The following is a 26,829-nucleotide window of genomic DNA, read 5'->3' as shown; positions in this document are numbered from 1 at the left end:
ATGGTGAGTTTTAAACCAAACTCTCCTCACATCAAAACAGCCAAAACAACCCGATGCCATGTCGGATATGTCACAAAAGGGAAGATTTAACCCTGCGAAAGACGCACCGGCGCATCCAAACCATGTTTGACAAAACTACTCAAAAAGCAAACGTTTTTACTATTTTAATGTACAAATTATCTCTTTACATGTTGCTCTAGAAAAACTGTGGGCCTCACTATACAGAAAGCTGGGTTTGTTCTGAACATTTTGATATGAAACACATGGGGATCAGTTATATGCAAATACCCCTAAAAAGGTCAATTTAAGAAGCTGTATGAAAACATCCTTAGACCTCAGAGGGTTAAGAGTCTTCTTAGCAATACCATTTTTCATCATGAATCTCTGCACTTGATTAATGTCAATGTCAGTGTTATCTGAATAGCACCTTTCATTACACGCAAACCCACTAAACACTTCTTGATAGAGCAATCCTGTAAATTTAGAGATGATGCAGTGAGGTACTGTTTCCATTAACACCAGTATATTCACCACTAGACCTATTTATTTGCACTAGTTTTACACTTATTTTTTGGAATTCATGGTCAAACCTCATTGATATGAAATTTTCAAATTTTTGTGTAAGAAATGATGAATGATTCTGACTAATGGTTAAGGTCAGAGGAATGAAGGTAATGGATAATCACAGATCTGTCAAAGTTTAGTCAGGATAAAGCTATAATATTGAATACAACACCCAAAATTCTATGAAAATAGAGATCTAATCCTTGATTTCCTTTGTGAAGAGCGTCTTATGGAACCATCCATGTTATTTTGGGGGCAATTTGGTTAAAAGAAACCCAAAATTATGATATAGAAACTGAAAACGGGTCAAATTTGACTGAGGACAACATGAGGGTTAACCAGCTAAGCCACAGTACCTCCCTCACAATACATAACAGGAAATTTGACTTGCCGTTGCAGGAAAAACACAGGTGGAACTGATATCCTTAATGAAGGCACTGCTACAGTTAGTCCAGCATGCACAATTAGCGTTACACCTGTGTGAACAACGCTTGTGAGAAAAAGGCCGATGGATGAGATGCTCCCGTCTCCTCTTGGCAAATCAAAGCAACTTTATTGTACAACAACCTCTGCATATTTCATCAGATGCACTTTCAAACCTGCGAGCCAAACATGATCCAAAAGCAGTCAAACTCGCAAGATATGTCTATAAAAGCCCTGTTTTCAGACGTTTTGCCGCTCTGCCCTGCTCTTTTTTGTACTGAAAGCCTTGTCTGTCAAAGACTGGATTTGAAAATACAGCAATGTAACACCAAAGCAACATGTAACCTTCATGTTGTTTAAGAATGTTCTTCTATAGGAAGAGTCAGAACAGGTTTACGCTACACTTTTCCCACGGGCAGTCACTTTCAAAAGCGGCTAGGGGTTGCTGGAAATACGACCTGCGGGAGCGTTTTCCATCCTCATATCATAAACGAGAGAACGTAACAGTCGTGGTTTTAAACCCATCCTTAACGTTGTGAAGCTGTCGCAGTTTTCTGTGTAGCTATAAATTATTCAGTTGCGCACACACACACAGGTCTGGCCTGAGGGACACAGGTGAACCAGATAGCTTATTAACCCCCACACACACACACACACACACACACACACACACACACACACACACACACAGACCTTTAACAAGACAAAGGGAGGCTCCAGCTTTTGACAGGCGAAGTGAACAGGGTGCACTCCATCTTTTCTCTGTTTCAAACCAGTGGAGCGCAGAGCATCATGGGACATGAAACGGGTGTGTGTGTGGGGGGGAGGGGCTTTTATGTCCGATTTCCCCAAGTAGTTCACTCAATCAATGTGCGACTTTAGCAATTTAGTTGATGAGTCGTACAGTTAGTGAAAGGGAAGGAAAATATAGTAATGGAAGGAAAGGAAAAGGTAGGAAAGGAGGAGGGGAAAAAAAGCAAAAAGGAAAGGACAACCAAACGCCTCCGGGTAATGTCCAGAGAAGTTCAGGGCTGCAGTGCATGTGGGAAAGAGGCTTAAGGTAAATCAAGGAGACGAGAGGAGACGTCTTCTGCCAACAGAGATGGGCGGGAAGAGGAGGACATGACATGAGAAAATAAGTGAAGAGAAAGAAGAGTGAGGCAGCAGAGACGACATGAAGAGAGGTAAGAGAAGGGGAAAAAGAGAGAAAGAGGAGGTAAAAGAGGGAGTGGGTGATTATGGGGGGGGGGGGGAAGGGAGGTTTCACCCTGTTCTCCCAGAAGAAGAAGAAGACTGATGAAGAGTGTGGGGGTGCTGCCTTAATGAGAGGACACGCACACGCACACACACACACACACACACTGCACTGACACAGCACAATTGCAACCAGCTGCTGCTATTTATCCGACCACAAGCAGTACAGCTGCGTCGTCACAGCAACAAGGCAACGCTCGGGGGCTGTGGGCGAGAGCAACGATCGCAAGGTCAGTGGAGAGTGTGTGTGTGTGTTTGTGTGTGTGTGTGTGTGTGTGTGTGTGTGTGTGTGTGTGTGCGTGCGTGCGCGCACGAGCGCGCAGGGAGACTTAAATTAAAGACAAAAGTCCGTCTTAAAACTGTAAAGTTCCGTTTTTAAACCAGCTAACAAAGCAGAGAAGCTCCTCCTGGTGTAGGAAACATTTTAGGAAATGCACCAAAACGGTTTTTAACTTTGCTCGAGTCTGACTTCTTTTGACAGCAGTTCAACCCAAAGCTTCTGGGGTTAACAAACCATCTGGTGCATCAGGTGGATCTCTCTCTGCTCTTCAGTTGACATGATCCCGTCGCAAAACCAACAGCCAACAAGAACTCAAATGGACTACAAACCAGCAAACTGATTTCCATGGGCGTCACATCCTGCACTCTCGACATTCAGCACGAACATATGGTCGCTCATGTCCTCGTCTCGCATTGCCAGACCTTCCTCCACAGCGCTGCGAAGGAGGGTCTGGCTAGTCCACACAGCACTGGGATGGGAGAAAAACGTGCTCTGGTTTATTGGCATTTCTTTAAACCAATCACAATCGTCTTGGGCGGCTCTAAGCCCCGGACACAAAGACGGGGCGTATGTGGAAGAGCGTGTGTGGGAGAGCGGCGCACATAAGGCGGTTACCTCCTGATAACGCTATCTTGACCCAAGTTGCTGGACTGCTTGCTGCCGCCATTTTGGCTCAGCCACCTCCATGTTAGCTTGTGACTCTGTATGTTGTGCATCGCCCCTGTAAGAACCATTTTAATTTGGTTTGAGTGTAGGACACAAATTGTCCACTTGTGTCACTAGTGTGCTTTTGAGTGATGTCTATTTAGGAACCTTTCAGCAGGTAACAGGGGGGTGCTGTTAATCAGAGGGGCACAAATAGTTTTTGACCGCGTCAACACACATCGCAACGCTCATGGGGATGCACGCCTGTGTTAACGTGAGCTTGTTGCCCCGTGTGCGCTGATGACCTCATCTGTTGACATTTCCGAATGCCTTCCTACAGTTGCTTAATGAAAGCTTTCCACACAAACAAATGTACATGTGTCATTAGTATGAGAAAAAAATGAGATTTAGCGGACATAAATATGTTAATGCCTGTTGGGCTCGGGCTGGGTTCGGTCACGGCTCTGTCGGATGCGGGCTCGGCTCGGACAGAAGAATTGGGCCCGATCTGGACTCTAGTCAGAACTACTACGGCCACTAGAAACTTAACATTGAGTCGTAATTGCTGCTTGAACAAATGTCTCACTCTGACATCTTATACCACGTGTCAAACTCAAGGCCTGCGGGCCAAATCCGGGCCCTTGCAGATTTTAATCCGGCCCGCATATCAATTTCACCTTGTAGCTTTTTCAACGTTTTGTCGCTTTTTCTAAAGATTTTGTCACTTTTGACGACGCTTTTGCGTTTTTTTTTCCATTGTTTTTTGGCGCCTTTTCCGACGTTTTTTTCCCGATGTTTTTTGACCTTTTGTTTTTGATGGCTTACCTTTTTGCTGACTCTTTTTGGGGCTTTATGTCGACCAAACTGTAAGTGAGAAGGCTATATGAGACATGCAGTAATACAGTCAAATATGTTTGACTTTTTCAATTAAATAAAAGCATGTCAATAAACTATACATGTCTGGCCCTTGATGTGATTCTTATTTTCCGCTGTGGCCCCGTACTGAAATTGAGTTTGACACCCCTGTCTTAGAGTCTTCACCTGGTCTCCACAACACAAAGACGAAAAAGAAAATGTTGGGAGGGAAGCAGTGTTTGTAAAGTTTTTTTCTGTGTTTATAAAGACTCATTTTCTTCTTCGTCTCTAATTTGGGAATGCAGGATGTGGTTTTCATAACAATGAGAAGTTACATTTCTCTCACTGCTGACTGAGGCCCAAACACACACACACACACACACACACACACACACACACACACACACACACACTCATAAAGATGCATGCACATGTGAACAGCACACACACTCACAATAATACACACACACGTGTACAAACACAAAAACAATATTCACATTCACTCATAGAAACCTGCTCATTGCCCATGCGCGCGCGCGCGCGCACACACACACACACACACACACACACACACACACACACACACACCCCCACCCATACTTGTGTGTATTTTATGTGTATTCCACATTATGCAAATGTACAACACTAACTGAACACAAAGGCACCACACACACACACACACACACACACACACGGAAGAGGAAGATGGAGAAAGAAGAACATGCAAATGAGAACTGCTGCTGGATGAGTGACAGACATGAGTCAACTGCTGAACTCTTGTTCTGATTTGATGCACTTTGAGGATACGTTTTATAATCACTGATCGGGTGCACCGATTGCATTTGTTTACTTCATTATTATTATCATTATTTTGCTTTAAAGATGTGACGTGCATGAGGTGAACCTGGATTAAAGTGAAGATGAGTGCGTTTACATGCTCATTAGTATCCTGGTCCCCGTATACATGAGTCTGGTTCATTTACCGGATAATCGCCTTGCCTTGCAAAACTCTGTTCGTTTTCGGGAAAACGACAACAAACTTCGAGCTCACTTCAACCCTTTGACGGTACAGAGTCGAGTTGAGCTGGTGGTGTCAGCAAGAACGTCAGATGAAGAGCAGTGTGTCCTCGAGAGGTCGGACGTCTGAGTGGAACTTATTGAGTACACGAGTCCGCTCAGGGCGATGACATCAGCGAAATCCTCCTGTCAGTCAAACTAACTCACTATGTAAAGTCAATCTCAGTAATCTGACATTGCACAAACGATCAGTTAGTTTGTCTGTGTTATTGTGTGTATGTGTGACTTTGACATTTTTAAAAGGGTAAAGGAAAAAAACCCTAATGTGCTGATGCCGTTGGCAATCCTCTCTTTGTTCTGCCCGGTGTGGTTTGGAGGGAAAAGAGAGTCACAGGCCTGAAGGGCGGAGTTATCTAACCTTGGAAAGGGGAGTGGTTTTAGTTATGATTGACAGTCCATGAATGATGCAGTTGAGAGAGACCTGATATGTAACAGAATTGACAAAACTAAACAAACAAGCTAATGGTACGTGTCCATTGTCAGCGTCATTTCCACGCTTCTCATTCGTTTCTATGGAGGCAGCCGTGCAATGCATTCTGGTAGCGTCGCGGGACTTTGGAGAAGCTGGGCGTCGAGTCGCCCGCTCCTCATTTGCATAAAGTTGAATCCAGCCAACTTGATGCCAATGAGGAGCGGCTGGCTCGGCTCGCCGCCTCTCAAAAGCTGACTAATATCTCTTAAACTGACCTTTGTCGATCTGAAATGAAGACAGATTCAGCAACTGCACGGCCTATTTCTCGCCTAAAATGTTTTCAGAAACACGTTTGGTCGGTTTTGAAATCCGGGAGCAGGCAGCCATCGTGGGTTGTTCGTCCAATCAGCTGCAGCCATCGTGGTTGTAGGAGGGTGTACAGTAGAGCTGAAGATATTTTCCTTTGTCTCAATTTCTATCATATTACAAAGGCTTGGGCCGGGCTCGAGCTTTCGCTCCGGGTTGTGCTAAATGAGCGGCCAAAATTGACGCTGAGGAGGTGAAACGGAGGCTGGCCTCTGGAGGACTTATTTTATTTCTTTGTTCCAACTTCGTTAGTCATGAATAAATTATGTTAACATTTTGTATAAATGACTCATTCTTGACAAAAGAGCTGTGTGTGTGTGCGCACATTTGAATAATGTCGGGCTGTAAACGGGTTCAGGTTTTTAAAAAGCTGTCGATCAAAATGTACTTGTCGAGGTCGGGCCGAACTTTTAAGGCCCAATTACAGCTCTTCTGGAGAGTGTTTTCTTTGCTTGTCAGTGGTTATTGAAGAGAAACTGGTGGGAAGCCCACTAACGTGCAATGCTGGGAAGCGGGGCGACCTCTTCCGTGAAAGCGGAGGACAGCGGTAGAGCAGCAACTATCGCGTTCTGCGAGGTAAAATGTCTGTTTTTGTCAAAGGAGTCCGGTGGCTTTGAAGAGAGCAGAGATAACGGCTTCAGTTCCCCGTCGTAAAGCGCCGAAAAAAAATTCTAAATATAGCATCCACTTAAACTGATATAGATTTCTTTAGGCGTCTAAAACACATTTAGCTTCTGCCCCCCCCCCGTCCACAGCAGTACTTTCGCTCTTAATAATAGTAAAAGCATGGTAAAAGCAATATATTTCATTGATGTAATTATTATTTTATCGTTAATCTCCCTTTAATGAAAAATGTTTGAATTGGTTCTGGTGAGATTAGAAGTTTCTCTAGAAAAAAGTTTCTTAGTTTCTTAGCATAACCTGAATCAATAATGTATTTCAATGTGTTATATTATTCATGTCGCTGCTCTCAGCGGGGATGACTCACATGCAGGAGGGAAACCGAAAGAGGTGAAATAATTAAACACATCTATCTGTCTATCTTTCTTAGCAAGAGCTTTTTATTTTGTAGCCACTCTCTTATTCCAGGATAAGGTTGTTACTACGGATGTAAAGTTTCAGGCTTCACCTCCTCCTTCTCTCTCCCTCCTTGTTTCCTCTCCAAGTCTTCCCTCCCCTCTTCACTTTATCTCATCTTCTCTTTCCTTTCCTCTCCTATCTTAGCTACCCTAGTCTCGCATTGCCAGACCTTCCTCCACAGTGCTGTGGAGGAGGGTCTGGCTAGTCCACACAGCATTCTGGGATGGGAGAAAAACATGCTCTGGTTTATTGGCATTTCTTTAAACCAATCACAATCGTCTTTTTGATGGAACATGTGTACGTTCAAAAGTTGTTTTAGTTGTGCAACAGAAAACTCCGATTGGACAGATAGTCTAGCTAGCTGTCTGGATTTACCCTGCAGAGATCTGAGGAGCAGTTAACCATAGTCCTCACAAATCCACCAGAGGAAGGAGACGGATGTTTTTTTTTTTTCTCTTCTATCCTCTCCTCATTTTTATTTCATTTCGGTTTTTCTTTTCTTAACTTGTTTTTGATTTTTGTTTCTTCGGAAATGGTCCAATAAAAACTTTGAAAACCAAAACCTCCTCTCTCCTCCCTTTCTTTCCTCTTCTCTCATTTCTTGTCTCTCCTCTCTTCTTTTCCCTCTCTTTTTTCCCTCTCCTCTATTCTCTCTCGTCTCTTGTCTCTCCGCTCTTCTTTTCTCTCTCCTCTCCTCTTTCGTCTCTTTCCTCTCTCTCTCTCTCTCTCTCTCTCTCTCTCTCTCTCTCCTTTCTTGTCGGTCTCCTCCTCTCTGGTTCATTTCCTGAGCTGAAATAGAATTGACTTCCCGATACAAGGTTAAATGAGTTTGATGTCAATTCTCCGCAGGGAGAGAGACAGCGAGAGAGAGAGAGAGAGGTAGAATTAAATTGTTGACTGATAGGTCGACCTCATCATGCTGTGCGTGTGTGTGTGTGTGTGTGTGCGTTTTGCATCCAACATTTCCGAACATCCAGAAGCCTCACACAGTCAGACATCTTGTGAGCTCAGTCTGAAAAACATCCAAGTGAAAATCAAACGAGGCAGTTTATATTCGGACCATGTCATCACCATCATCTGGGGTGTCAGAACAGAGGGGAAAGGGGATAGAGTATGCAGGGCCCTCATAAGTCTTTAAGATTAATTTCTGGCCTTTTATTTTTTTTTGCCTTTAATTGTTAGGAAAGCTGAGAGTGAGGGCAGGGTGCAGCAAAGAGCCGGGGGTTTTGAAATTGAACCCGGGCCACTGAGATAAGGACTGAGCCTTGTACATGGGGCGCACGCACAACCGGGTGAGCTATCAGGGCGCCCCGAAAAATCCATTTTCACAGGTTTGTATGATATTGCACGAAAACTAATGCACAACAATTGGTACGATACCGTACGAAAGAACGGCGACCGTCGGCTGGTCACATGACAGTTAGCAGTCTTTACAGTTCATTTTAGCCGAGAAAAGGTGACGTTACGCTTTAACTAAGTGTGATTGCCTCTGTGAAAAGTACAAACCCCAATTCCAATGCCATTATTTATTTATTTTCTGTGCAAATATTCATATATATTCATTTTTAATTTGATGCCTGCAACACATTCTAAAAAAGCTGGAACAGGAGCAAGAAAAGGCTGGGAAAGTTGAGGAATGCTCAAGAAAACCTGTGAATAAAAGGAGCATCCCCAAAAGGCTGAGTCATTCACAAGCAAGGATGGGGTTTAAGAACAGTCCAACAGTTTAAGAACGTTTCTCAACGTACAATTGCAAGGAATTTAGGGATTTCATCGTCTGCAGTCCATAATATCATCAAAAGATTTAGAGAATGGAGAAATCTCTGCAGGTAAGCGGCAAGGCCGAAAACCAACATTGAATGCCCGTGACCTTTGATCCTTCAGGCAGCACGCCATTAAAAAACGTCATTATGTAAAGGACGTTACCACGTGGGCTCAGGAACACTTCGGGAAACATTGTCAGTTAACCCTTTTTTTTTCAACGTTTTTGACGCCATTTTTTTTCCGTTTGTTTTTGCTGTTTCCAACGTTTTAAATTATTACATTTTTCTTCTACACATTTTCAGCGCTTATTTCTACGTCCCATATTTTCTGATATAAAACGGGTCAATTTGACCCGAAGTCAACACCGTTAACACAGTTAGTCGCTACATCTACAAGTGCAAGTTAAAACTCTACCATGCAAAATGAAAGCCATATATATCAACAACACCCAGAAACGCCGCCGGCTCCTCTGGGCCCGAGCTCATCAGAGATGGACTGACACAAAGTGGAAAAGTGTGCTGTGGTCTGACGAGTCCACATTTCAAATTTGTTTTTGGAAATCATGGAGGTCATGTCCTCCGGGCTGAGGAGGAAAAGGACCATCCAGATTGTTATCAGAGCAAAGTTTCAAAAGCCAGCATCTGTGACTGTATGGGGGTGTGTTAGTGCCCATGGTATCGGTAACTTGCACATCTGTGAAGGCACCATTAATGCTGAAAGGTACATACAGGTTTTGGAGCAACATATGCTGCCATCCAAGCAACGTCTTTTTCAAAACGCCCCTGCTTAGTTCAGCAAGACAACGCTAAGCCACATTCTGCACGTGTTACAACAGCGTGGCTTCGTAGTAAAAGAGTGCGGGTATTAGACCTGTCTCCCATTGAAAATGTGTGGCGCTAGCCTGACGTTGTCATATCATCTGCTACTGCTCCATTGGGCTGTGATTATGGGCCGTGTTTTAACAAACCAGGAAAGTAAATGTCTCTGCACTCTATTGGATAGACCTCCAACCAATCAGAGCAACGCCCCATCTTCTTAGCGACCATCGGGGCCAGCTGATAAATCAAACTTTTGCCGAATCCCGTAGGAAGGACGGCAAAAACATCTTTCCGATCGACAAATGCCCTGATCGCGGTTCTCTGTTCCTCTTTTAAAATGAAAGCGCTGTCGATATCTTCTAGAACAGACGCGATGACGGAATCTACACGTCTCAATTCTCCAGCGGCAGCCATCTTTGGTGACGTGGTTGATTACGTTACTGTTGATCATCCGTCCATCATTGTATAAAGCCCGCTCCAAACAGCTCTGGTTGGAGCATAGTTGCTCCACAACGGATCAGGTCCAGACCGAACTTCCCGACCTCAAATGTTGTGGGCGGAACTAAGTTCGGCTGACATCCAGGCTATTGTGGCGCATTATGAAGCGCAAAATACGACAACTGAGACCCCGGACTTTTGAGCAACTGAAGTTGTACATCAAGCAAGAATGGGAAAGAATTCCACGTACAAAGCTTTAACAATTAAGTGTCCTCAGTTCCCAAACGCTTATTGAGTGTTGTTAACAGGAAAGGTGATGTAACACAGTGGTAAACATGTCCCTGTCCCAACTTTTTTGGAACGTGTTGCAGGCATCAAATTCAAAATGGGTGAATATTTTCAAAAAAACAATAGTTGATCAGTTTGAACATGAATTATCTTGTCTTTGTAGTGTATTCAATTTAATATAGGTTGAAAAGGATTTGCAAATCATTGTATTCTGTTTTTATTTACGTTTTACACAACGTCCCAACTTCATTGGCATTGGGGTTTGTAAAAAAAAAAAAGTGAATGTGATTAAATTCAAAAAGATAATCCTGCCTTCATAAGAATGATAAAAAGTAACCTTTAAAATGTAGAAAATATTATTACAAATAGTTATAATCAGAATGATGATGAAAAGAGAATAATGTTATGTACTAAAGAAAGAAAACAAAAGATGCAAAAATGGAAATATTGAAAACAATCTTTTGACGGGTGGTGAATCTTCCTCATAAATAAAAGTACATTTAAACATTATTCCTCAGGAGTATTTAGCCGTAAAACATGACTTAAATGATTAATCCTAAAAACTATATCAGCAGTTAAAGATGTAACATGAAAGTTTCTGTGAAGAGTGAACATGGTTCAGATCATAGATAAGAAATGAGATATTTTATGTTTTGATGGCATTTTCTTGCCATCAAACAATGCAACAAGCTCCCTCTGCTGTTTGTACGTAAAAGTGCACGGTGCTGTTAAACATGGATCGGACTTCTCTTCTGGCCCACAAAACCCACTTAACTCTGTTTTTCAGAAAAATAAATCCCCGTCACCTTTTTGCCTTCATGGACTCTTTATTGTCTATCTTGATCAACAAAAACATTTTGGTTATCCTGTTGTAAAATTATGTGATATATAAAGAAATGAGTTAAAGTTGAATGAGGGGTGGGAAATGTCACAAGCTTCGGCTTCAGCCTGCTCCTTTTCGTTTTTGAAAATATTAAGTGTAATAGTATTTTTAATATTATTTGTAACACTGTATAGAGATTGTTCTTTTTCCTTTAGTGTGTTGCTACACACTTTTGTATTTTTACATACACTTATATACAGTATATATATTTATTATTTTTGTTCGAAATAAAGAATAAAATGAAAAATGAAAATGAAACATTCAGTTTCGCTAATGCAGAGACCTTCAACAGGGGGTCAGGGGCCCCCAGGGGGTCCTCAGAGTCCCTGCAGGGGGGCCTTCAAATTATCGTCAATTTTTGAAAGTTTTTTCAAAAATGAAAATGTCTTATCATGAATCCAACATATTACTTAGCAAATATAAATCCCCAGTGATGATAGGCTTATTGGCCTATATGTAGTGCAGTCCCTTAAATAGCCACACACACAAACACAGTTAATCCTAAAGATGTACTGTGCCACATGTATGTGTAACATTAAAAGATCATGCCAACAATTACTATTTTAATAGCTTAGTATTCTATGCAAAAAAAGTATAAAGGTTTTAGGCTGCCCACATGTTATCGTAGGCCCAGTTTAATATGCAACCTCATTTTATACAATATATGTAGTATGGGGTCCCTGCTCCGTCTCTCTATGAGTTTAGGAGTCCTTGGCTTAAAAAAGACCCCTGCGCTAAAGGATTAAAGAGATTTTCTTCACATATTCTTTTTTATTCACAAATTGTCAGACTATTTCCTGATCCAAACATGACATCTTTCCCGTGCTTCGTTTGTATGACACAAACCAAAACTAGACATACCATCATCAGGCATATTTATCTATATAAATGATATGTTTGACAAGCATTTCTACCCATTAATGCGTTTAATTTTTGTGTCGTACAAAACAAGCATGGATACGTACACGTCACAGAGACTTTGAAGTTTATTTCAATCATCTGAGAAATCAATAAACATCCGGGAACAAATCCCTAGTCTGAGAAATATATACATATTTAAATTAAAAATGATCTACATGCATGACATAGTGATGGGTGTGAAGAGCCAACGTCTGCGATACTGTTATTTTACTCGATGCCCGACCCTACGAATGAATCCCACCTTTTGTCTAGATTTAGTGAAACTATCTCGGATTACTGATCCAAACTGAGGATTCAATTTCTCAAACCAGACTGCAGCAATATGAAGTTGTTGTCCTGTCGTCTTATCTGTTTTTTTTCCATGATTTTATTGGCATTTATTAATACTGCATTGGAACTCTGGGTAATGAAGTTTAAATATATTAAACAGTTACCTCTTGCTGCCATTCGGGGGCCGCCACATTTAAGTTTAAATATTAAAATAACGTTGCGTTCACAAAATCATTCATTTAATTAAATATGATCACACAGCTAAATGGAGATCACATGTATCCGGTAATACTGCAGTACTAATACACAGTACACAAAAGTGCTTTAGATTGAACTTATGGTGCGTTCGACAGCAAAGATGTTTGTGCGTACTGTTGTGTACTGTTGTGTGAGTTTCGTGTGTCGTTTGTGTCATGGAGTGTCGTCGTGCGCGCTCCCACTTTACATCAATCAAGTGTTGACTTCCTCGAGTCTCTGGACCACAGCAGACGCCACCTTCCTGTACGCCTCCGCCTGGAGAGGCAAAACACACACACACACACACACACACACACACACACACACACACACACACACACAGCAAATAAAAATACACCTCAAAGCATCGTGAAGTGCAGCACGTGAGCACAAGAAATTGAACTTGTGAGCATGAGATACTTTCTGGTGCGCACCAAAAACTTTTCCCGTGACCAGTGAAAGTATCCCGTGCCGAGGAGGAGGTATTCATCTTCCTGGAAACGCAACAAAATGTACCGCATAGTGTCATCAACAAACGTAGAGATGAGAAGGTAACTGTTGACCGATTGTAATGCTGTGTATGTGAGATATTAACTTTAGCCGCATAACGTTAGCAGTACTTCCTTAGCATCATTTTGCTAGCCTTGGGCCGGCCACACACCGGCTGCGTGGCGTGAGCGTGTCAGCTGCGTGGCGTGTCCGTTTTTTATTTGGGCTCCCATGGTAACAGGTTAGAGCTTCCACACTGCCTGCGTGACCACGCACGTCTCAGACGCGGCTCGAGCCGCGCTGAAAACGCGTGCATGCTAGAAATAGGACCGACGCCTATTTTTCACACGACACGCAAGCGTGTTGGAAGCGTTTCCAGGCAACATAGAATACGAAAAGATGTTTATATGTCATTTTACACAAATACATATTAATAAATGACATGTTGATGTTTGAAAGTCTCGAGGTTTTGACATAAATGCAGATATAAATGTAATTTAAAAAAAAAATAATAATAATCGATTTTTCAAATATTGCACCTGTCAATACAGAAGATTCTGCAGCCTATTTTGCCGTCAATACTGCAGACGTTGTCTTTGCTGTAATCAGATCAGTATATATTTATGTTTAACATGAAGTATATTACTGCTTGAGTGCAGTAAATCAATGGGAAACATCCATGTGTACAGACAAGGCTAGCAGCAGCAGTGCCGTGTCAGATACGTTTCTGGTGTGTAAAGACAGAAAACGCCACGCAGCCGCCGCGCAACAGAAACGCCACGCTCAAGACACGCAGGCAGTGTGTGGCCGGCCTTAGACTAGTCTATATCCACGACGTTCCACTTCCGGGATTGCTCCGTTGCCGCTGCAAATTCCGCCGGATGTCCTCCTTTTCCACCGGATGTCCGTTACCTTCCATTGTCTCTGTGTTGGCGTTCTAACCTCCGGCTGATTTGTGAGGACTATGGTTAACTGCTCCTCAGATCTCTGCAGGGTAAATCCAGACAGCTAGCTAGACTATCTGTCCAATCTGAGTTTTCTCTTGCACGACTACTTTGCAGCGGCTCTGTGCGGAGTTTAGCGCCGCCCATGACGATTCTGAACCAAGAGCACGTTTTCCTCCCATCCCTGAATGCTAGGTGGAGTAGCCAGACCCTCCTTCAGCGAGCTTTGGAGGAGGGTCTGGCAAAGCGAGACTAGCCTTAGATGGGTTTCTCGTGAGCGTGAGATTCTTTCGTGTGCTCACGAGAAAAGTTTCTTGTGCTCACCAGAGAAAGAAAATAAATTCCCCATGTACCTTTAGGGGCTCCGTAGCAATGCAGCTATCAAGAGCAGAATTAGAATAGAACAGAATATAATAACATTTAATAAAATACAACAGACTAGAGACCTCTGGGCTGTCGGGAGAAGAGACGACCACTGGTTTCCCTCTGTCTGACATCTCTCTGATGTTTAGATGAAGAGGAACGTCACCTGGAGATTAAACAGGATATAAAAGGTGAAATCCGTCAAAATCATCAGAAACAACCAGCTGCAGTTTATTCTGCAAAGAGAAACAGGATTTTGAGGACAAGATTTGGATTTCCTGTTTCCTCTTTTCTGAAAATAATGGATAAAATGCATGAACTGTATAAAATAAGTTAGATTTGTAGAGACAAGATGACACAGACGGTGCTAACTTTTCAGTGTAGACTGATTTTGCAAAGCGGGCAATTTACTAGCAATTTCTTTTTATATTTTTAGATGAACTTGGAGGGATTAAAATCTTCATAACATAACTGACTCTGCCCTGTTTGGCTCTACTGAGAAAGATAAAGACTTAGTAGCGAAGAGGACATCGTCACTTAAAGGACATTTTAAAATAAAAACTGACGGAATAATTAAATAAAAATAACCTTGTCTGCGACAAACTTTGTTAAAAACTCTTTTTTTCTCCTGAAGGGGGTAGATTTGCAGGTGTACGTTTTTAAAAATCAAATAACATCAACAAAAGTCTCCAGAAAAACATCCATCTTGGTATAAATCATTCTGCCATAGTCAACCCTTTTAACAGTAACAGTTAAAACACACAGGCGGCAATTGGTAATTGTAGCCTGTGTGCGCGCGCGCGTGTGTGTGTGTGTGTGTGTGTGTGTGTGTGTGTGTGCATGTGTCACTCTCTCTGTCCGTCCGTCGGCCTCTCTCTCCGTGTGCCTGATCGCGTGTCTCGCTGTGAGAACTCAAGACAGCCCAAATCACCATGAATCTGGGTGTTTGGTGTTCTTTTGCCCCGAACGGCGCCTTCCAGGCAGCGCGGCAATGGTTATGTTTAGGGTTAAGGTGAGGGTTAGCTGCCTGGAAGGCGCCACTGGAGGCAAAAAAACACCATCAAGCATGAATCTGGGCGTTTTATTTTGAAATGTGTTTTATTTTCGTAAAGAATCCGGCTGCACTGTGGTCTTCCTGTATGTGATCACCTGCCTGGCTTGACACATACGCTCGCGTCTCGCGCAAAAAATAGCCGAGCTGTCGAAACCGATGGCTGCAGTGCGCGGGCCGACGCGGACCATCGCGCCCGGTATGAACGGACAGTTTGGAGAACATGGGCGCCGAAATAAAAATAGCTGTGCTACGCTGTTATACGCGAGCGATGCTTACGTGCCCAGTGTCTTTTCACTGTTAGGGCGCTTTCACACCTATAGATCGGTAGACTCAGTGCGATTCGGGGGTGAAGTTGCGACACTGTTGCATTGTCATTTGGTTCGGTTTGCGTTTACACTGCACGTTGTCAAATATTGTAAACAAATGTCACACGGTGGAAACGGTCGCTTGTTTATTGGACAGAATATCCGAGTGAAACACGCCGACACTTCCTGGCCTCAGAAACAATGGAGCAACACCACATTTATAACGTCTCGGGTTTTCTGGTTCTGCTTTAGTGTTTCTAATATTTTAGAAGAAGGCGAACAATGAGCAGCTGACAGACAGCGAGTGAAGGAAAGGGCGACTCTAACTGGGGGGGGATGAGGGGGTTACAACCGCCCCAATAATCAAACAACACAGGAGAATAATATAATATTATAATATTTTCCAGAGTTCAAATGAGCTTTCACACCACCCCAAACTAACCGGACTGCTTGACGAAACGCCCCAGTGTTCGGTTAACGCACTTGCTGGTCCTCACACATACCTAATAATTTGACTCCCAGTGTGTCCGCGAGCTGTCGGGCCCCGTCAGAGCCAAAGATGTGAGTCTGGTGGTTACAGTTGGGACACTGGAAGACGCTCATGTTCTGCACCAGGCCGAGAACCTGCAGGAAACGTCAAACACAACACGGTGACCCTGCCGTAGCTTCAACCCTCATTCTGTAGAAACATCAAACACACGCACACGCGCGCGCACACACACACACACACACACACACACACACACACACACACACACACACACACACACAATAACAATGTATGACTGCATGAGAAGTTCAGCTTCTACATGGTGAAATTCCTACAAGTGGCCACTTGATGTCAGTGTTGTCTGAGGATTACAAAAATGCACAAGTCTCTGAAATTGCCTTCACACACACACACACACACACACACACACACACACACACACACACACACACACACACACACACACACTCTTTACCGGCACGTTAACTTTCTTGAACATCTCGGCTCCTCGGCGAGCGTCCAGCAGGGCGATATCCTGCGGCGTGGACACGATGACCGCGCCTGCACGACAAAACAAAACACAGACACGCCTTTATTTAACGCTGAGCAGTTTGAACTTCTTCTGTCGGTGACCGGAAACAAAAAACTCACTTTTGTCTAATGGCTTTTTCTTAACTGATATTTGTTTTGTTTATCGCACCATTGTGACGAAAAGAGAGCTGAGCCAGAAGGCAAAGCTCTCAATCTACCGGTCAGTTTTTGTTCCTACCATCACCTATGGTCACGAAGGCTGGGTCATGACCGAAAGAACAAGATCCAGGGTACAAGCGGCCGAAATGGGTTTCCTCAGGAGGGTGACTGGCGTCTCCCTTAGAGATAGGGTGAGAAGCTCAGTTATCCGTGAGGAGCTCGGAGTAGAGCCGCTGCTCCTTCGCGTCGAAAGGAGCCAGTTGAGGTGGTTCGGGCATCTGGTAAGGATGCCCCCTGGGCGCCTCCCTAGGGAGGTGTTCCAGGCACGTCCAGCTGGGAGGAGGCCTCGGGGGAGACCCAGGACTAGGTGGAGGGATTATATCTCTAACCTGGCCTGGGAACGCCTCAGGATCCCCCAGTCGGAGCTGGTTAATGTGGCCCGGGAAAGGGAAGTTTGGGGTCCCCTGCTGGAGCTGCTGCCCCCGTGACCCAACCACGGATAAGCGGATGAAGATGGATGGATGGATATTTGTTTTGTTGTAATAAATACAAAAATTACAAAAAAATGTGTGTAGCTCTTCTCACTACTGGTCATGCAAACCGAACATTAAACTACGCTCGCTGCTTCCCTCGGAGAGAAACTGCCTAATATCGGCCGATAATATCGGCCCGCCGATATATCGGTCGGGCTCTAACAAACACTTTACAGAAATAATTTCAGTCGTTTCTCTCCGAGTTCTGACCAAAAGCAGACAAATAGATGAATACATTTTGCTAGCTGAATAGGGATCTACTTGCCAGACTTGCTTTCTTGAATCACTAACTACTAATCAGCTAATCACTATGGAGGTAGAGAGTTATTACGACTCATATTTAGAATAAGTAAATTGTAAAACACGTGTGATTATGCCTGTAACCATTATAACGTAATTGTCCAATCGCAATATTTTTAGGGTAATTGCCGTTTCTTTGTTTAACCATAATTAACTGCTTACATTAAGGACCTAAGGTATGACAGTTGATGGTTTTGTCAATTTTATGTTTATTTAAAACAACAACAATGTCTTTATGACAATAAAGAGGGCTGTTATACTTCATAGTGTGTGTACCTGTGCTATTACATTATCTGGCTCACATGACAGTGATACTACATCCAAAAGACGTATCCTGGAACTTTATTCAAAACTTTATTTAGTTTGGAAAAGTAATACTGTAAGTAAATAAACATTTTTTTTTTAAATTTGAAAGACACAACTTTATTGTTAATCGCAATTATTTCCGAGACAATTCATTGCACAGCAACATTTGGAGTTGTTAATGTGTGACTGACCTGCGACTGGGATGTTCTGGGAGATTGACAGTTGGACGTCTCCTGTACCAGGAGGCATGTCGACTACCAAGTAGTCCAGAGACCCCCAGTCCACCTACAAGGACACCACACACACACACACACACACACACACACACACAAATAATGACTATAACAATGTATGACTGCATGAGTTCTGCAAGAGACTGCAAGTTCAGCTTCTACATGGTGAAATTCCTACAAGCGGCCACTTGATGTCAGTGTTGTCTGAGGATTACAAAAATGCACAAGTCTCTGAAATTGCCTTCACACACACACACACACACACACACACACACACACACACACACACACACACACACACACACACACACACACACACACTTTATTACATCTAATAGACGTTATTCCTGTTTTGCTGCCCAATCTCGGCTGAATAGTTAAAGCGTTCTCACCTGTCTGAGCAGTTTCTCTATCGCTGACATCACCATCAGCCCCCTCCACACGATCGGAGCCACATCGTCCACCAGGAACCCCATCGACATGCTGTGTGAGAGGGGGGGGAAGAGGATTCAGAGCCGGTCAATTCATTTTCAATTCAATTACATTTTATGGATAGTACCAAATCATAACCAGAGTTATCTCAAGACTTTTTACGGATAGAATAGGTCTAGACCACACTCTATAATTTACAAAGACCCAACAATTCCAGTAATTCCCCCAAGCGCGAGCATTTAGTGCAGGGATCTTGATGACATAATGCTTTGACTGGAGGGACTCACCAAGGAACGCCGTAGTTAATGAGAGGGATCATCAGATTGTCTGGAGAGAAAGATTTAAAAAAAGTTGAAGTAAGTTTACAGTTACAGAAATCTCAAACTGATGTTGTATTGTCTGTACAGTTATATGTGTCCTTCCTTTATGTCCTAAGATGCTTTGTTGATCTTATGTTTATGTTTTTATGTTGATTTTAAAATGTCTTTTCTGTTACATGTTTGTGTTGTGAAGCAACAGATTGTAGCAATATGCCCAAGACAAATTTCAAAGGGTATTCTATTTTATATATCAATATTGATATATAATATAGATGTACTGCCCAACCCTATACAACCACTATAGTAATACACTATGTGCTGTACCGTCATTGAGCTCCGGGTTTCCCTTCAGGTTCATCAGTTTGGGAATCGACGGACCGTAAACGTCAGCATCCAACAGACCGACTGACTTGAGCTGAGAGAGAAACAAAGAGAGGAGAAACGACTCTTTCACTGAACACTATCTATCTCTTGGGCTGGATCCCAATATTCAAATATTCGTTCGATAGGTAGGTATTCGATTTTCAATTTTGGGATTTGAATTATTCGTTTGTTGTTTTTTAAAAGTGCATGCAGGCTGAAATGTACTGTGGTGTTTCGTCTCAGCTAGGTACGGAGAACGGTTGAGTTACTAGAAAGCAGACAGAAGTGCGTAGAGGTCGGTATGGTTATTCTGTATCAGCCTGGTATCGTTGTCAGGCAATTTGATAAAGGTAAAGTTAGTATGAACGTTCATAAAGCTAACGCTCTAATGAGGCGCTAGCTGGCAGAGCATTCATTCACAAACACTGCGTCGGTCGTCACTAGGGTTGGGTACCGAAACCTTCCTACGCAACCGGTAGGAATCGGACTGAATTGGAACGCAAATTTCGGTTCCTCATTCCGGTTCCACTTAATGTGTCGACTGAAATATTTTCCCTCTGTCGCTCCGAAACGGACGTAAAAATGTCACACCTTCTCTGTAGTCTACCGTTAGCTACCTACCGTAAATGTAGGCTACTTTTAAAATGCCATATTTTCCCTCTGGGCTCACCGAAACGGACGTAAAGGCATATCAACCATTCACTGCACGTGATCGCTAGTAAACATATTACACTTGCTCTGCTAGTCTATCGTTAGCTAGCTAGCTTTTAGTGCATTTAAAATGCCTACAAATATTGTAGTTGAGTGTTAGGTGACTTAGGTTTTACTTGTTATATACTTAAGTACTTTAAAATGTTAATATATTTCTTAAATTTAAATAATTTTCAACTTTCAACACCAGTTTGGCATCGTAAAAATCCAAACGATACCCAACCCTAGTTGTCACTCCTCAGACAGTCCGGCAAAAACGCACATTGCTATTTTGATGGCCTGCGGCAAATAGTTAACCGATTCAAGGGTTTTGAGAGAAGCAACCTGACGTCACCCTGCGGTTGACAATAATGTAACAGGAGATCAGATTTGTCAGTCCGTATTGCAGCGTGCGAGTCCCGTTAACATTACAGTAAACAGGAAACATCACTGCCTCTATCGCTGAAACAGAACAGTTTTAAACACTATGAAGGTAAAAAAACAAAACACAAGCACTGAACTGCCGAGGAGTTTGTGTGACAACAGGTGACCGTGTCTCTTCAAGTCTCGCTTCATCTCTTTTTCTTTTTCTCCGCTGCCTTCAGGTGCGGTCAAAGTTTTGACACCCCGCCGCTGCCGCTTCGAATATTCGCTGTTGATAAGTATTGAAGCTTCAAAGCTTAAGAAATGGTTTTCGGTACAGCCCTAACTATCTCCTACACTTTGTATCAACATCTCACCATAAGATCAGCCTGATGGGGGACATCATTTCTGTATAAATCTCTAAGACCTGAAAGGATAATAAATGACATGATATGATGATATAAGAGAAATGACTACTTACCGGATTGTTGGCCAATATTCCAAGAGCTAAATTCACTGCAGAGACAGAAAAACAGACGTTAAACAGGTCCGACTGAAAAATCAAAGACAAGCGGCTGGTTGAAATGTATTTTTTAACATTTATTCTGCAGACTTGTGCCTCCAGATGCACAACACTGAGCATCAGCGCTGCACTGCCAGTCGGGAGCATGCCTATGTTTCCACAGCCCAATGGTCCCACATTTCTAAGATTTGTTTTTCAAAATTAGGCCCTATGTTCCCACATTTCCTTTTTCATAACTCTTTATCAGATTTGATCCCCCTTTCTCCCAATTTGGTAGCCAATTACACCCAAACTATTATCCAGTAGCAATGGACTACTGATGGAATGTAACCCTAACCCTAACTAGGGTTGCAAAATTCCGGGAAAGTTTCCGGAAATTTACCGGAAAATTTCCAACCCTCTGCAATCCTAACGCTAACATAGGGCCTAATTTTAAGAAAAATCTTAGAAATGTGGGAACATTGGGCTGTGGGACCATTGGGCTGTGGGACCATTGGGCTGTGGGAACATAGGGCTGTGGGAACATTGGGCTGTGGGAACATTGGGCTGTGGGACCATTGGGCTGTGGGACCATTGGGCTGTGGGACCATAGGGCTGTGCGACCATAGGGCGGTGGGAACATAGGGCTGTGGGACCATTGGGCGGTGGGAACATAGGGCTGTGGGACCATTGGGCGGTGGGAACATAGGGCTGTGGGACCATTGGGCGGTGGGAACATAGGGCTGTGGGACCATTGGGCGGTGGGAACATAGGGCTGTGGGACCATTGGGCTGTGCGACCATAGGGCTGTGGGAACATAGGGCTGTGGGAACATAGGGCTGTGGGACCATTGGGCGGTGGGAACATAGGGCTGTGGGACCATTGGGCGGTGGGAACATAGGGCTGACCCCTGCCACCAACGCTTCAAGACTGGCTTTTACTTCTTGTTCAACTTGTTGGAAAAAACTGCTTTTAACTTTAGTTCACCTGACTCCTGAAACAGATTACAGCACTTCCTTAAAATCAACTCACTTGTGCCTTTTGGACAATTTAGAAATCTGGTTTTAAACCTGCCAACTTCTACTTGCTTTATATAATTGTACTTTATTTTGCATCCTTATTGTCCTAATTTATTTGTCAAATCATTTTTCCAATTTCTTATAATGACGCCCGCCAACATAAGGTTTAGGTGCAGCACCTGAGCCGCTTTGGGCAGCACCTAAGCTGAATAAATGTTACTAAATGACTTTTCTCAGATATGACTGTAGATGAACTTCTTTAGCAAGTTCAATCTTTAAGCTTTCGGAGTGTTTTATTTATGTATTATCTCTTCTAGCTTTTCCAAACGTTTTGGACACAGACACGGTTCATAAAACGGTCCGAAATGATGAAAAAAGAGATGCCAGACTATCACGAAAGGCACACAAACCGACTACAAAGAGACACCAAATGACGCCAAAGGAAAACATAAATGATCAAAAAGAGACACAACACGACTACAAAGAGACAAAATCCCAAACACTGGATGGCGTTGCTTCTTTTCTTTTTGTCTTTGTAATTTGTCTCCGCCCCGCAATGATTGAGTATAAATAAAAGGTTGAATGAATGAATGAAGATTAGTCTGTCCAAAACATCCATTACCATCCATTTCTTTCTTTCTTTGAAATTATTTTCGAACATGTTAAAGAAAAACAGAAAATCTGATCATACAGAAAATATGAATATAGATAACATAGATACATCATAACAAAACACTTTTTTGTTGTTGTTAAGATTTACAAAAAGGAGTGGGAAGAAGTATACACTTATTTAATCCCACCCCTTCTCCATAAAACATTGTAAATGTTGACTCCTTAAAGTGCTCATATTATGCTCAAAAAACACCATATTTTTGTTGTACTGCACATTGCAGCAGCTCCTCTTTTCACCCTGTGTGTTGAGCTCTCTGTTTTAGCTACAGAGTGAGACCTCTCACTTCTGTTCCATCTTTGTTGGGAGTCGCACATGCTCAGTAGCTAGGTAAGGACTACTAGCCAGTCAGAAGCAGAGTATGAGGGCGTGCCCTGACAGTACCTAGGTAAGGACTACTAGTCAGTCAGAAGCAGAGTATGAGGGCGTGCCCTGACAGTAGCTAGGTAAGGACTACTAGCCAGTCAGAAGCAGAGTATGAGGGCGTGCCCTGACAGTACCTAGGTAAGGACTACTAGTCAGTCAGAAGCAGAGTATGAGGGCGTGTCCTGACAGTACCTAGGTAAGGACTACTAGCCAGTCAGAAGCAGAGTATGAGGGTGTGCCCTGACAGGACCTAGGTAAGGACTACTAGCCAGTCAGAAGCAGAGTATGAGGGCGTGTCCTGACAGTACCTAGGTAAGGACTACTAGCCAGTCAGAAGCAGAGTATGAGGGCGTGCCATGCTAGCAGCTAGGCGAGCATTATAACGTGTGTTACAAAGTGACCACGTTTGTCTCTGAAGTAAAGGCTGGACTACAATAGAGCTGTTTGGAACAGTTTGTGAACAGTGTTTTCTGTTGGAGATGGTAAGTCCCTTTGAGGTGGATTTTGGGCTTTTTCACTTTGTAAACCTAGAACGTGCACAAAAAAGATATATAACACAAAGGAAAGGGAGCAAGCCAAAAAGCATAATATGAGCACTTTAAGTTTTGGATGTACAGTATTTGCTCTGAAGGAGTAAAGATGCTGGAGGAGTTGTCCATTTTCCAGCAGGAAGATCATGCTGTACCTGCCGTGGTGGACTTGCCCACTCCGCCTTTCCCTGAAGCAACAACGATGACCTGTTTGACCCCTGTGATGGGCTTCTGTCTGGGAAGACCTTTGGCCATCTGCTGCTTCTGCCTCTCCTGTAACGCCTTACTGTCCATCGACCTCTGAGAGAAACAGAAACAAACGGGGACCAGATCAGTGTTTCCTCTATCCTGATTTTGTAGTGGCGGCCTGCCATGGCAAAAGTTCTGTCGCTATAGTATCAGAAATAGGGCAGCGCACAATGTAGTCGCGGTTGCCTTTTAAATTATCCTGCCAACATAATGCTGCAGCTCACATTGCAATTTAACAACAAGTAGAACTATTCAGAGGTTATTGGGCCCGTCCAGTTTAACTCCACATACTGTTGTGTTGATGGAGTTTATTGTCAAAACGTTCGCTTTCTTCCAAGTCGACGAACAGCTCCACCAAAAACGTAAAATTCATTTTGTAGACCTGTTGTAGATGTTAGGTGCCCATAATTAAGCAGCCCTAACTGAAATGTTCCATTAACGACTCACATTTGAACAGCTTCATTCAATACATGATGTATAACTTTAAAATGTCTATTGTCAAATGCTGCCTGATGGATCACATTAATGCTGAATTTACCAGTACTCCAAAACATTTCAGAAAACAACCAAACATATATTGTACTAGTACTGTGTTTTTGCAGCTGAGAATGGCAATGTTAAATTGACAGTTCGGTAAGACATTTTTTTGTTGTCCAATCAGAGATGATCTGGCTTTTGGGCCAATCGCAACCGTCTAAAACTGTAAGACACTTTGTCAATGTATACTCTTCAAGGGTTAAAATATCTGATACCACTTTCTTCTGTAACTGGGTTCAACAATAAGTGTTGCCCGATGGCCCGGGGCAAGTAAAACGCCTCGTCGGGAAAGTAAATAAAACAACCCACTTCGTTCATCATCGTATCATAATCATTTGATTTGAATGTGCCGTTGCCCAATCAAAAATCCGTGTCACATTCTCATTAGGGGCTGAGCCCCCTTAAAGGTCTGATCCTAGAATCACCCCTGCCAACAACTATTAACAACTATTTACAATTAAAGACTTCATGGACTTCTGTATTTATGAATGCAGACTCCATGGCTTATTAAGAGCCTTTTATTTATTAATGGTTGCCCAACATGGCTTATAACGGATCTACAAAGCATAAATGAAATGTTTTATTAACCATTTAATAAGCAAGTGGTGACAATGTAACTGTTTCTAGTAGCCTACTACTAGTATTGCTGCAGCTGCGGTAACATTATTTTGGTATTAAAAAATAATTAAAATTAGGCTAATAGTTCATTGAAACACTATGAGACCGATTTATAAAACAAGTTGCTGATCAGTAACAGTGTTAGAGCCATTTGTGTGTATTATAAACTATAGGTTAAGTCCGGACGTATACAAATTGAGCACTTCCGGTTGTGAGTTTCAAAATAATACATTTAGCGTTTGAAGAAATTTAAAGCGAAAGTAAATACTACATTGCATGTGTGATGAAAAACATGTAATACATAAAAAAAATACTATATGTGGCATTCAGTTATATTTACGATGTGCATTTTTTCTATTTTTATAATTTTGTTTAACTGCCACCACTTTTATTTTGAAAACTTCCGGTCTTCTTCTCGCTTTCTTTCTAGCTTGACGTTAGCATTAAGCTGTTAGCTAGCTTAACGTCAACTGAAACTCACGGACAGACAGTAATCTTACCTGGCAGCGAATTAACTGCACACAACACGCAGGTCCCGGTTTTATTTCTGTCCCGGTTCGTATAACGGAGACTTTATTTCCGGATATTCTTAGTAAATGAGACAGTCTGCTGTATGTGAACAGGGCCATGTTTAGCTGTTAGCATCAATATGCTCCTCCTCCTCGGGTCGTTAGGTTGGTGCGCATCAAGGCTGCGCAAAGTACGCATGCGCGTGTTTTGCTTTTGTTTTCTTTCCTTCTCTAAATAGTTGTTATTTTTTTATTTTAGATTTTTTATAAGTTTAATTACTGTTGTCTTTTTATTGTTTTATAATACGACATTGACTTAGGCTACTTTCTGTACAGTTATTAATACATGTTCAAACAATCTGTTTGGGAATCGAATAATCAATTCAATTAAAAAAATCATATGGATCTTAACTTTTCATTTTATCACTTTTACTGGGTAAATAATGCTGCGTTCCAGGCAACCCGTAACTCGTGTTTTCACAACCTTCTACCTGTGAAAGTGCCCTGGAACGGCAGTCAAACCCGTAACTTACTACCAGTGTTGGGGAAGTTACTTTTAAAAAGTAGTGTTGGCTTGTTACTCGTTACTTCTTAAAAAAGTAATCCGTTACTTTACTTAGTTACCCCCTATGAAAAGTAACTTTTTACTTTACTCGTTACTTTTACGTTACTTTTAAAAGCAGGGGTCTCTGGCAGAGACTGAAGTTAATTATACAAAAACTATCTTTGACCATAAAGCCAATCTCTGGTTTATCAGTGAAGTGTCTGAACTCCACTGCAGACTGGATTCTCTCCTCACAGAGTGACGGCTGATTCATTATCAACGAGTCCAACGCACGTTGAATGCCCATCAGCAGGTCATCGGTGTTACACGGTGTTAGTGTATATTATGTAATGTCTGTATCGACTTGTACCGGTCGCGCAGCCACGATGGTCCGTGCATTGTCATAGACACATGCAGCCTCTTTTCTGGAAATCCTTGCGTGTCCGTGCAACCGACACAAGTCCACAGCGGTCCTCTGCGTGTATGTATGAGGCCATCTCCACCGCATCCACCTGTGAGGTTGTCAGCTTTGTGTCTGCCTGGCTCAGAGCGCCGTCCAGCAAAAAGCCACAAAGCTTAAAACACTCTCAAAAGTTAGCTTTGGCTGCTTCTCGCTTGCCATGATTACTCTGCTACCGGCCTCTGTCACGTCCCGTGTGGAGCTTGTGAGCGCGCAGCTGAGAAGGCAGTGTCGCTGTCAAATCTGTCCCTGGGAAAAGTAACGTTGTTCCCGAAAAAGGAACTACGTTTTGTTACCAAATTTTCAGTAGTAGCGCGTTACACTACTTTCTACCTGAAAAAGTAGTTACGTTACACGTGTTACACCCAACACTGC

The 26,829-nt window shown here is 42.7% G+C and overlaps 1 protein-coding gene across 1 annotated transcript; it reads right to left on the bottom strand.

Moving 5' to 3' along the window:
- Positions 1-11,071: 11,071 nt before the first annotated feature.
- On the bottom strand, positions 11,072-25,610 carry nubpl (nucleotide binding protein-like). The gene is made up of 11 exons (XM_078277837.1): positions 25,442-25,610; positions 23,693-23,837; positions 20,932-20,966; positions 19,359-19,449; positions 19,002-19,041; positions 18,675-18,765; positions 18,241-18,334; positions 16,696-16,781; positions 16,234-16,354; positions 14,455-14,537; positions 11,072-12,851 (listed from the first exon to the last, which is right to left on the bottom strand). The coding sequence occupies exons 1-11, from the start codon at positions 25,568-25,570 to the stop codon at positions 12,789-12,791; spliced, it is 978 nt and encodes a 325-aa protein (XP_078133963.1). The 5' UTR covers positions 25,571-25,610; the 3' UTR covers positions 11,072-12,788.
- Between the last annotated feature and the right edge of the window lie 1,219 nt (positions 25,611-26,829).

Source organism: Sander vitreus, chromosome 20, assembly GCF_031162955.1.
Source record: "Sander vitreus isolate 19-12246 chromosome 20, sanVit1, whole genome shotgun sequence".
NCBI classification, from domain to species: domain Eukaryota; kingdom Metazoa; phylum Chordata; class Actinopteri; order Perciformes; family Percidae; genus Sander; species Sander vitreus.
The sequence above is the reverse complement of the archived record's forward strand: the minus strand, read 5'-3'. Positions and strand labels throughout refer to the sequence as shown.

Coding starts and splice junctions, on each gene's coding strand:
- nubpl (XM_078277837.1), bottom strand. CDS start 25,570: ATGGCCCTGTTCACATACAGCAGACTGTCTCATTTACTAAGAATATCC. Junction 20,967..23,692: donor GGGCAAGTCCACCACGGCAG/GTACAGCATGAT, acceptor CTGTCTCTGCAG/TGAATTTAGCTCTTGGAATA. Junction 18,766..19,001: donor ATTAACTACGGCGTTCCTTG/GTGAGTCCCTCC, acceptor CCTCTCACACAG/CATGTCGATGGGGTTCCTGG.